Source organism: Notolepis coatsorum (assembly GCF_963971535.1).
Source record: "Notolepis coatsorum genome assembly, chromosome: 1".
Taxonomy (NCBI): domain Eukaryota; kingdom Metazoa; phylum Chordata; class Actinopteri; order Aulopiformes; family Paralepididae; genus Notolepis; species Notolepis coatsorum.
In genome coordinates, this window is record NC_140165.1 from 232,312,037 (window position 1) to 232,325,272 (window position 13,236).

Here is a 13,236-nt window from a genome sequence, read left to right on the forward strand (position 1 = left end):
GGCCTTGTCTCCACTAGCCAGGGTTTAGCCGTGCTGTGGCCTCGTCTCCACTAGCCAGGGTTTAGCCGTGCTGTGGCCTCGTCTCCACTAGCCAGGGTCTAGCCGTGCTGTGGCCTTGTCTCCACTAGCCAGGGTCTAGCCGTGCTGTGGCCTCGTCTCCACTAGCCGTGCTGTGGCCTTGTCTCCACTAGCCGTGCGGTGGCCTCGTCTCCACTAGCCAGGGTCTAGCCGTGCTGTGGCCTCGTCTCCACTAGCCGTGCTGTGGCCTTGTCTCCACTAGCCGTGCGGTGGCCTCGTCTCCACTAGCCAGGGTTTAGCCGCGCTGTGGCCTGTCTGGCGCACAGTGAGTGTCTCCGTTGTCTTTAGCGCCTGGCTGGACCCCAGGAGACTTCTCCATAGTCTGAATTTGAATCTCCCACGCGCCGGTGTGCAGGAGCACTTACAGTCGTCTCGTAGAAAAATCAATTATCAAGCCATTTATTTTATAATTACATTTACATTTTTACATTTAGCTGATGCTTTGGTCCAAAGCGACCTACAAATTGTGTACAACAAGTGAACAGGAGGGGTCATTACACTTTTGTTGCTGTGTAATATATGTATATAATATATATATATATGTAATAGAGTAAAAAATAAAAAAAAGTTCTGTAAGTTACTTCAGCCGTGGAACCGCATCACCAGTCGGCCTTGGTGTCCAGCAGGAGTGTGACTCCCTGGGCGCCGCCCCCCTCCTGGTGTCCCTGGTGGCAGGAAACATGGCCCTCTCTATGCAAATGAGCAGCTGTCCAGAGCCTGAGCCACCCTGATTGGAGGCGGATGTAAATGTCATTATGCTGATGTCCTCAGCATAGTATTTACTTATGATCCACAGGCCCACTTTAATTCAAGAACTACACTGTGTGTGTGTGTGGTGTGTGGTGTGTGTGTGGTACTTACTATACTTGTGGGGGTGACAGTGGCTCAGGAGGTAGAGCAGTCGTCTAGTAATCGGAAGGTTCCCGGTTTGATTCCCACTCCTCCCGGGCAGCGTGTTGAAGTGTCCTTGAGCAAGACACTTAACCCCAGTCAAAGTGGTAAAGCGCTTTGGATAAAAGCTGCTATATAAATGCACCATTTACCATTTATTTACCATTTACTTGTGAGAACCAGATTTAGCTGTGAAAGACTTTTTGACTGCATTATAAAAATGTGGCAATTTTATAATTAAATAAGTGGAGGGAGGTTAGGGTTGGAGGCTGGTGTGTATAGTGTACGCTGCACACATCTCATGCTTTGTGCTCTACGCTCCATTAGTAGCCATGTTATATCATCTGCATCTTCCTCTGCAGCTTTGACTCTGATCTCTGATGCTGTAAACATCACTGTTATTTACATACAATTATGTACGCTCCGATAACATCAAGGGGTTCAACTTCAGATTGAATCAAGGTGTATTCTCTAGCTGCACCGTTAGCTCAAAGCGCTCTCTGGAATCCCTGGAGAGGAGAGACACACTTGTGGTAACAGTCAGCAGGGCCGTAATGTCATTATTGTTGTTATAGCTGATTACACAGTATCGTTGCTGAGCCAGCAGCACCTCACTATAAGGCATATTCACTGTGATTACTGACACTCAATGGAGTCAGATTACCGTTACATGGTATATGGCTAGGAGCTGGATCATCAATGTCATCTTCATTACACTGACAGTGACTATTCACTGAAAGCCAAGTACACTGTCCTTCGTAGGGGTGGGGGGGGAATCGATACAGCAATATATCACAATATTTTGCGTGCCGATATTATATCGATAGTAATGCCAAGTCTTGATATTTATAAAAAAAATATATCATTATAATAATGTAATAAAAAAAAATGTGTTGATAAAACGGATGACGTATATATTTTTTTATTGCAGATGGTAACAAAGTTTTCCATTGGAGACGTAATTAATTATAATCAAGTTGCTGTCAGTGTGTGTTAAAGAGGCACTATGCAATTAATTTGTTGCACATTGTTTAATGTACCGTTGGTCAGTTTGTAATGCACACTAAATAATCTGATAAGCTTTCACGTAAATTCTGTGAGTAAATACATAATTCCTGCTTTTGGCCTTTTTATGGGTATTTCTTTATTCTTCATATACACAGATATTGTGATGTATCATAGATGAAACTATGAAACTTCTATAATATATAGATTATTGTGATTTTATCATTATCGGAGGCCAAATATCGTGACGTGAGTTACTGGTATCGTCCTGCACTCACTGGGTTCACCAGAGCACAGCGTATTAACACTGCTGCTCTGCTTGTGGATTGGGTTACCGCTGGGGTCACCCGTCCCCTATACAATGTGGCCTGCGTCTGTTCTGTTACGTTAAGTTGCCTGGGATAACGGCATCTGCCAAACGGCGTTATGTTACACCTGCTGCCCCGGCTCTGTTGTGCCTGAACCTGGCATCATGGTGGCAGACCGGGGCCCACTCTGTACTCGCCCCGCGTGTGACGCCACACGGCCTGGGCGTTTAGTAACTCTTGTGTGCTGGAGAGGAGATATTCAGAAGAGATTCATTCATGGAACAAGCTTCACCCAAGACTAATGTCGTGTGATAGACGCTTGATTCACTGAGCTCATTTCGATGATGATTAATTATCCTTTTTCATCTACCTCTTGGGGTACCTTGAATGCCCTCCAACTTACTCTGAAGCTTGAGGTTCTTCCTTCTCTTGCTATTCTATGTATGAAATGGCTGACAAACTATGTATTGTTTTGTAAGCTTGTCGTTGCTGTAAAATGAAGGTAACCTCAGTGTCTCACGAGTTGAAATAAAGGTCTGGAGTTTCTTCCTTCTCTTGCTGAATAAAAAAATATGATCTCCGACCACAGTGTGTCGACTTGTAACTGTCTTAACAGATTTTTATTGTTCATTCTTATTTCTTGTGCCTATATGTATGAAATCGCTGATAAACTGTCTTGTTTTGTAAGCTCGTCGTCACCGTAAATGAGGGTAACCTCAGTGTCTCACGAGTTGAAATTAAATAAAATTGAAATTGATCAACAAAGGTGCTCTCAGTTAACTGTTGTCATTGGAAACGGGAGCTGTGGGAATGAAGGCTGATGCTTGGCTCGGTATCAAAGGCAACGTTCTGATTGTCAGGCCAGCGTGTGTTTTCTCTCTCACCGGCAGACATCAGTGAATATGTAACGAGGCTTGTCAGCCTTGATTATAGACCGATTCCCCCATCGTGGCTTTAATGAAATCCCAAAAGAAATACTAACTAGACTATAAAATGTTCCCTTTCTATCTGCTACACCTGCATGAGTGAGTTCAAGCTGAGTTCATGAGTTGTTCAGCAACAGATTTAAGCTGTAAATTGTGCATTTATATGGTGCTTTTATCCAAAGCACTTTGCAATTTTTGTTCCTCACATTTGAACAATTCATTCACACACCGACGGCGGAGGCAACCATGCAAGGTGCCGACCTGCTCATTGGGGGCAGTTAGGGGTTAATTGTCTTGCTCAAGGACACTTCGACACACTGCCCGAGAGGAGCGGGAGTCGAACGGGAACCTTCCAATTACCAGACGACTGCTCTACCTCCTGAGCCAGCTGTGCCACGGGCTCTGTTGTCACTGCTAGCATTCAGCCCCCCTCCCCCATCCTATTCACTTGACGTATTTAGTACAGAAGTACCTTTCTAACTAATGTAGCTACAGGTATGACTGCGGTTGCTTATCTGTGTGTGACTGTCCAGGTTTGTTTTTGTCAAGCTAAAATGCTGCTGTATCTAGGCTGCCTATAGCCAGTAGCCACGGTTTGCTGTGTAGCCTATATTTTGGCGAGTAGAGGTGCTCATTCATGACTTGCTCATTCACAATAGAGACCACTATGAATGTTCATTCATTCATTCAAACCTTTATTTCAAGCTCATTTTCAGCAACAGCGAGTTTACAATCAACAGAAAAACAAACAAATTGTTTCAAACAGTCACAAGTTGACACACCATGATCAAAAATAATTTTCTTAAATTCTGTAAATGTCGGAAGAACCTCCAACCTTAGAGTGAGTTGGTGGTCATTCCAAGTGAACTATAACCCTCAACCTGAAAGCATTAATATTATTGAGGTCCACCGTCCACTAAACCCTATAGCCAAGTCTGAATAGTCTCATTTGTGTTTGTTTTATGATGTGTTTAAATTATGATTCTTAGACTAGGTTCTTTAAATACAGTATTCTGTCTGTATTACTGTAGCTCTGTTGTATTGTATTCCCAGAGCAACTGATGTCGCTGCATGGTTGACTGAATATATTCTACCAGACTGAAATACCTGGTGTCAATTTTGAAGTTCTGATACAGGAACATGTTATCTTTTAGAAGTTGGAGCCAAGTGATCAGAGGCTCTTCTCCCATGCAAAAGGATAATCAGTCAAGGATACTTCACAGGTGAATGTGATGATTCTATCCAAATATCAGGCGTAATTAATAATTATTCATTACAATGATGCCGGCTGGTCTTGTGTTACATCACAGGATATGTTCATCCTGAACGTATTACTGTCAATAGTGCTTCTAGCTTTTCCCGTCCTCTTGACATCATTGCTGACTCACATTCCCTGCCTCTTCACTGTTCCTCTCTCTGCCACAGTTCATAATAGGGCTGGGAATCACCAGAGGACCCACGATGCCATATTATCACAATACTAGAGTCACAGTATTGTAATATCACGATATATTGCGATAAATTGCTATTTATTACCTTTTTTCAACTGCAAATTATGTCCCCAACGGAAAACTTTGTTAACATCTGCAATAAAATAAATGTATCCCTGTATCGATTTAGCTGTTGGACAGCTCTTCTATCACACTTTTACATGGTGAATGGAAAACTGACTACTTTTATTGAGTGCCCCTTTTTCTAGTCTCCCAACCACTCAAAGCGCTTTACAACCTCACATTCACGGTTCACCCACTCACGACACACACACACACAACGGCTGCGAAGGCTCCAACCCGCACATTGGGAGCAGTTAGGGGTTAATTGTCTTGCTCAAGGACACTTCAACCTGGGATTGCACCAGAAATCCTCACGTTAGACGACCGCTGTACCGCCACTGCTGTTCTTTTTATATCCACTTCCACTCCATATTTTACTTATAGCGGTCTCCCTTCCAACATGGCTGCCTGTAACCATTGGTAACCACTTTAGAGTAGGTGAAACACTGGAAAAGCATGAAATCACCGTCCCACTGCGACATGTTTACAAGATTATTAATAAGAAATTTTTAAGACATCTTGTATATCAACGCATACTAACTGTTGTTTTGCACACAGTAGAAACCATTGTTTTCTTCCAACATGGAGGACAAATGGGCATTTTAGTTCCAGCTCAGTGGAGCATACTCTGGGCACTCAAGGACTAGGGCTGGGTATTGAAATGCGATACCTTTTATGTTATCAACCCAATTGCTTCAATACTATAGAGTATCGAGAAATGCCGCTGTATAAAAATTTGGTATCGAATGACACCGTGTCTTACCGAATGACGGCGTGTCTTACCTAATCACACCGCGTCTTACCGAATGTCATTCGATGCCAAATTCCGATACCCAAGTAGTTAATCCCACCGGTGTCAGCGAGCCAATAAGCATGCTTGTTCCAAGATATAGCATTTCTTCTGTTCAACCGCAATCCAAAGGCATGCAAAATGTAACAAAGCCTACGAATGGCTCGCACAGCGCACAGGACACACATAACTTGGCATAGTAAGCTACCGAAAAAAGCATTGTTTTTCGATATCGATTCCCAAGTATCGGTATTGGCACCGGTATCGAAAACTATCAAACGATACTCAGCCCTGTTGAGAACCAGGTGCAGCAGAAGTGTTTCTGACAGCGATTGGTTTCAAGCAAACCGGCTAAACTTGTTAGCTGCTTCTTTCCCTAATGGGTCCAATGGTGCCAATAGTGTCTTTGTTTCCTGTCTTCCAGGATCCCTTGCTGTCAGTGGGATGTTAGAGCTCTGGACGTGAGGCCAGGACTGACTGAAGGAGCATGGTGAAGCACCAACCCCTGCAGGTCTACGAGCGCCAGCTGTGTTTGTCATGTCTCACTGGGATCTACGGTTGCCGCTGGAAACGCTATCAGCGCTCGCACGATGACACGACTAAGGTGAGGGGAGGGGACCAGAGGTGCTTAGAGACCAGTCCGGTCCACATGAATAACACGCGGGGACCTCGGTTCTGTGTTATCACGCCGGCCCACTGCACTCGCCAAGTGACGGCACAAGTTGAATCTGAATCTTTTAGGTCTCATGCTTATGCTGCTTACTGTATGTATATTCAAGGGCTGGTCGCACAGTTATGCGTTTGCCAGTACCGTAGGAGCTTTGTCTCGAGTGGATTGAGGTGTAAAAGGGTATTAACTAACAATATGCATTATACTACTGAAACAATTTAGCTGCACACCTGAATAATCTTTCATTACCTAATGTTTCATAAGAGCAGAGGCTCGATAAGGGGATATATCCTGCTTTTGACGATAACCCCTCGCTAATGGAAGTGGCGACAGGCTGGGATTGGGAGAGGGGGGGTAACCCCAGAGGGCAAACATGCCTTATGTATTACAGAAGCAGGGTAGTGGAACAACCTCCAGTCAGTGGGAGCGGAGGCAACCCTTGCTGTACTGGTCCATATGCACTTCCTGTGGGATTATCACATTTTTAGCAGCTTATCTCACAAGAATACCTTTTAAAATGTATGTACATACTATCATACTGTATATGTCTTTGTGTGTTTTCTGAGTATGTGTATGCATGTTCCCAAGGACTGGAATGTGAACTCTTGACTGCAGAACCCGTGTGGCTGTGTTTTCCTTCCACTCTGTGACGCACCTGTATTGGCTCATCGTTAGCCCCGCTCATTGGCATCGGCTGTGACGCACCTGTATCGACCGCTCGTTAGCCCCGCTCGTTAGCGTCGTCTTTCACCGCAAATGGAAACAAATTGCACACATGGAGACGATTTATTCCATTTCTGAGATTCTTCCTCTCCTATCTCCTATACCACACACACGGTGGAACTTTAAATCACAGATGATCATGACTGATCCGAGAGCGGCAGCTACTCGAGAAACGAAGATGACATTTGAGTAAGTGGGGAGTCCTTTGGGCAAACTGTGATGCTGCACGAAAAAACCCATAGGAAGCCATACAGTGTGGAGCTCACCCGGTCCTGCGGTGTGCGGCTTGCATGTTTGCCAGAGTGCAAAATGCCCCTCGGTATGGAGACACTCTACACTGATCTCCATCCCTCAGCATTGATTTATAAAGAACAATTATCCTCGGCAAACAGCCTTGCGAGGCTTAGCCTTTCCCGGATAACCTTGGGATCTAAACACGGGAGGGAACAGGGCGCTATTGAAACAATACGGCCCCCTGTCTTCTCTCGTTCACTACTGTCCACACTCCCCGGCGATCCACATAGAGATTTTTTTTTTAATTATTTTTAATCATTTCTAATAATGGCTCCCACTCATCGAAAGCATTATGGCTGTTTTCTTTATTATTATTATAAAAACATTTATGTAATAATTGTCTGCCAGTCATTTTAGTGCAGAGAAGATACATATCGTTGGGGTTTAGAGGGCGGTATAACTGCAGTTCATCAGTCTGGGAAGGCTATGTGGGAGTGAGCTGGTGGACCGAGGACATAAAGGAAACATATGTAGGGCTGGGGGCGATATGGAGAAACATAAATATCACTATATTCACGAGGACCTTCTCATATCGCAGTGTTTTTATTTAGCGATGGAAAGCGACATGTCTGGTTAAACCCATCGACGGTCCATCGCATTGGACTCCTTGTTGATGGAAGTGTGATACAATAAACTGAAACTGTTCAACCCGATGTTCTCAAATGTCTTAAGGAATAGTTTTGTGTGAAGTTTCAACTCGCCGTTTGCGTTTTAGTATTGATTATCCACTCACGACTGACTGTACAGTAGCACTCAAGTTCATCACTGTTTGACCCTTAGCTGCCAGAGTTATACCCTTCCTGCTGACTTGTTGTGCAGAACTCGTAAGTCACTTTGGATAAAAGCGTCAGACTAAATAAACAACAATCTAAAATAATTTACATTTTACGCTACAACAACACATTTAAACCATATTCTATATTATAGATATATTGTCCTGCCCTAGTTTCTTCCTGTAACACATTATTTCATACTATATACTTGTCTTTCATTAATCCCCTTGAGGGGGGAGGGGATCCGCCCTCTGCGTTTGACCTCTCCTAACTCCTCAGAGCAGTGGGCGGCCACGCCGTGTGCCACCTGGAGACCGACTCCAGCTGTAAGGCCAGCGCCTTGCTCAAGGGCAGGATATACACCCAGCAGCATGCATGTCTTTTTATTAGATTAGATCTGAGACGGACCGTCAAAAACGCCAAACATGTCACATGGCAGCCAGCACGCATCGATATCCACCCAGTCATGTGCGACTCGCGAATGGGATAATGTTATATATAAGTGCTGGTTTTCAAAAAATAACTAAACTAAGGCTGAGACGATATGCCATTTGGAAGAATCGATAAATCGGGACCAAATTATCGATAAATATCGATATTTTTATTAGTATTAACTCATTGACTGCCATGCTCTTTTCCCATCTTTACTCAATGGCGCCAGGGTTATTGACCATTTTCGCAATGTTTGCAGACCCATCGTGTGTTCTGTATTATAGCTATGGAGACAATAGTATGGCTCATTTGACAGGCATTGTTTATAGTCCAAGAGTGACTAACCAGTTAATATACATTTTTTGGCTGCTGTAAATCCCACAAAAGTTTTTTCTGTATAGGGGCCGGCAGCTGGGAGATATCATTCATGAGTAGTGTCGTTGCGGATAGATATTGTCAAAGAACATATGTCCAAAAGCGGTTATGGGCTTCCAAAATTGAGCGACCGGTGGACATTCCCAGATCATGTGCAGGAAAGTGCCAGTGGCCCCCAGGGAGCACATGGTGCATCGGGAGTCAGCCAGAACCCCTTGAGGTTGTTCTGTCTCCGATGAGTCTAAAAAAGGGGTTATATGGCAATATCTGTTATACATTTAAAAAAAAGTTTATTGATCCCAACCCTGACACACAGGAATATAAATCCAGGTTTGATTGTACTGTGACTAGATACAAAGTGCAAAAAAAATAATAAAAAGTGCAGAAAGAAATATATGTATCGGCAGCGGAATGGGACACAGCTCTGCTTCCTGTTGTGTGTGGATGTCTGTCAGTCCAGCCGTGTCAGCGTTCTCTGTTCATTATCTTTGTTCTGACTGTAGTTAGTGGTGGGCTGGTGTTTCTCTGTTCATTCTCTTTGTTCTGACTGTAGTTAGTGGTGGGCTGGTGCTTCTCTGTTCATTATCTTTGTTCTGACTGTAGTTAGTGGTGGGCTGGTGCTTCTCTGTTCATTCTCTTTGTTCTGACAGTAGTTAGTGGTGGGCTGGTGTTTCTCTGTTCATTCTCTTTGTTCTGACAGTAGTTAGTGGTGGGCTGGTGTTTCTCTGTTCATTCTCTTTGTTCTGACTGTAGTTAGTGGTGGGCTGGTGTTTCTCTGTTCATTCTCTTTGTTCTGACTGTAGTTAGTGGTGGGCTGGTGTTTCTCTGTTCATTCTCTTTGTTCTTCTGACTGTAGTTAGTGGTGGGCTGGTGTTTCTCTGTTCATTCTCTTTGTTCTTCTGACTGTAGTTAGTGGTGGGCTGGTGTTTCTCTGTTCATTCTCTTTGTTCTGACTGTAGTTAGTGGTGGGCTGGTGTTTCTCTGTTCATTCTCTTTGTTCTGACTGTAGTTAGTGGTGGGCTGGTGTTTCTCTGTTCATTCTTTTTGTTCTGACTGTAGTTAGTGGTGGGCTGGTGTTTCTCTTCACCTCTCGCTTAAGATAGTGGTACTGAGTACAGTCTGTTTAACCCTTTCATGACCACACTACAGAAGGTTAACCTTTCACTACCTTTCATGTGGTAATGAAAGGTTAACCTTCTGTAGTGTGGTAGTTAAAGGTTAACCTTCTGTAGTGTGGTAGTGAAAGGTTAACCTTCTGTAGTGTGGTAGTGAAAGGTTAACCTTCTGTAGTGTGGTAGTGAAAGGTTAACCTTCTGTAGTGTGTGGTAGTGAAAGGTTAACCTTCTGTAGTGTGGTTTTTGATTGATTGATTGACAACTTTATTAGCAGATTGCAGAATGGGTACAATACAGTACGGCTCAATACAAACAATTGTTAAGGGGATGCAGGGGTCCTCCATTTTCAATCCAAGATTAACCTTCTGTAGTGTGGTAGTGAAAGGGTTAAAGCCCTCATCCATGATTATAATTTTTATATATATTTTTTACCATATTAGATTATATTTAGATTTTCATTTAATTTCAAACCATTATTTCAATGCGTAAGACTGGGAGGTTACCCTCATTTACAGTTTATCAGCAATTTCATACATATAGGCACAAGAAATAAGAATAAACAATACAAACCAGTTAAGACGGTTACAAATCGATACACAAGTGGTCAGAGATCATATTTTGAAATTCAGCAAGAGAAAGAAGAACCTCCAACTTCAGGGTCAGTTGGAGAGCATTTCAGGTGTTGGAAGCATCAAAGGAAGCAGGTTTTCCTAGTTTAGAGAAAACTCAAGGAACCCACCAGCCAGTGTAGAATAGGTTCCAAGATTCCATCCAACAGTGTTACAATTTATTGTCATTATACAGCACAAGTACAGTACAATGAAAAGATGTTTGGCATCTAACCAGAGTCCAAATGTAACTGTAAAGTGCAATAGCAATATACAATGTGTACAGGTGACTGGAGTGTATATATAAATTAGTACTACTGAGTAATAATGCTAATCAGATGTATGTACAGTGTTATAGTATTATTATGTACACTTACAAGTATAAATACCCTATGGTAGTAAGTATAGTGGTATAACTAGTAAGGTAAGGAATATGTACATATATAGATATAGTATATACAGGTATGTAAAAAGGATTATATGCAGGTACAGTATATACAGACAGATGTGGAATACAGTATATACAGCATCATTGTACAGGAGTTATATGGAGTTATATTGGTTGTAGGGCTGCAACTAACGATTATTTTGGTAGTCGACTAATCTGTTGATTATTTTTTCGATTAGTCGACTAATCTAACGATTATTTCTGTCGATAATTTTTTCGATTAGTCTACTAATCTAACGATTATTTCTGTCACACCCTCCATCTCTGCTTCCTGCGGCTCCTTTTCCGGGCTCTTAGCAGACTTCTTAGCTTAACATAACAGACCGACAGTAATTTTGGGGGAACTAATGGGATAACTGGGGTTGCAACAAAAGTGCAACTAGGGCTAAAAACACAATGAATAAAAATTATAATAATAATAATAATAATAATAATAATAATAATAATAATAATAATAATAATAATAAATAAATAATATATCCTTCTTAGCAGACTTCTTAGCTTAACATCCCAGGGGGAACTAATGGGATAACTGGGGATGTTGTTTGCTCCTGACAAGAGTCTCAAAGTCTGGGGTGATGGTAGACAAAGCAACTCTGAGGTCATGCTCAATGTTCAATCTGTTCCTCTGCTTTGTCTTCAGCTGGACCAGAGCTGAGAAGCCACTTTCACAAAGATAGGTGGTGCAAAAAAAAATTATAAAAAATAAATAAATGTTATTTATTATTTTTTTTATGACTCATCGACACAACAATTTGGCGTCGACGAGTTTTTATGATCGACGTCGTCGATTATGTCGACTAATCGTTGCAGCCCTAATTGGTTGTATACAGGTATATACAATTATTATATACAGGTATAATCAGACATACATATATATATATATATATATGAATGTCTATAAATATACATTTATATATATATAATCTGTAGAGGGAAAACAAATTATTTATTTTTAACCTTCATAAACCCCGGTGTGAAGAGATCTGTTTTACTCCCAATGTTTACAAAGCACTATCGACAAACCTTTCACTGTCAACAAATGCAGCAAATCCATTTAAAAGCTCTCCTTGAACAGGTTCCATCCCGGCCAATTGCCTCGAACAGCAATTTTCCTGAATTGTCCCTCCTTTTTGTGGGACCCTGCCAGGAGAAATAGCCGTCCAGCTGTCTTTAGAACATGAATACACTGCCACCCTAAATATGATCCTTACGCCAGCGCGTGTGACGTTGATCGAATCGTTTCGTTGTTGTATAGACGAGAGCAACAACATATTGGAATCCTATCATTATTATTATTGATTTTTTTTACATTCTTTAGGCAACAATGTAAAGATTGTAATATAAATATGTCGTATATATAGCGAAATTATCAGATTTTAAGGTGGCAGGGTATATCTGGTAGTTGCTGTGTGGCGTGGTGTCAGATGTACCATCCACAGGGTTCACACAAGGTCCTTGAAGTGCTTAAAGTGCTTGATTTTTTTACCAAAAAAAGTCAAGGTCTGGAGTTCAGAAAACAGCCCATTTGTGCTTAAAAACTCCTTGAAATTCAAATCAACCATTCGCATTGAAAGTTTTGTTCATCCATGATAAAAAAAAATCTGAATCAAGATTTTTAAACATTTTAAGTGTAACTAATTGTCGGAAATTGGTTTTAAGCCATACATATTGGATCAGATTATTTTCTATACAAAACGGCATTTAAAAATTAATTGTATCCTTTTAAATGCCCTTTTAAAATGAAAAATAGTCCTTAGGAAAGTACTTGAATTTCATTTTGCTGTGGGAACCCTGCATCCAGGGTGGAAGTGTGCCTACCCTACCCACCCCTCAAGCCAAAAGATCATCTATTTAACATTCTTAGGTGGGGGGAGTGGTTAAGCAAGGTAAGGGATAGGTAAGAACCTTTTACATCTGCTCTTGCCACCCAATGCACTTCCTAGTCATGCAGGGTGATGATGTCATATCCATCTACATCTTTAATGATCCCAGACAGCACACAATCTGTGTAGCCAATCGAGGAGAGGTATCGGCTACATGAAACTCGAGCCTCAGCGAATCAGTGAGCTGTGAGAACCCCGGAGTCTTGACTTTGAAACTGGACTCCTTCATAACCCACCGGTTCAGAATGGGGGGGGGGGAATGTCTTTTTCGCTCCTTTTTCATCTTTGCTCTCTGTGACCATCAGAGTGGCGCGACCGGCTCTCTTTGTCGACCTGTTTCTGGCCGTTCCAGTGGTGCTTT

At 42.2% G+C, this 13,236-nt stretch overlaps 1 protein-coding gene across 2 annotated transcripts in view; it reads left to right on the plus strand.

The window, feature by feature from the left end:
* Positions 1–13,236, plus strand: part of gdpd5b (glycerophosphodiester phosphodiesterase domain containing 5b) — a 167,248-nt gene that overhangs the window by 65,277 nt on the left and 88,735 nt on the right. For both annotated transcript variants that reach the window (XR_014620488.1, XM_084328922.1), the window contains exon 2: positions 5,976–6,155. Coding sequence is in view for 1 of the 2 variants with exons in the window: in XM_084328922.1 (XP_084185048.1) it covers positions 6,039–6,155 (117 nt within the window). In the remaining variant the exon portion in view is untranslated. The remainder of the gene's footprint in view (positions 1–5,975; positions 6,156–13,236) is intronic.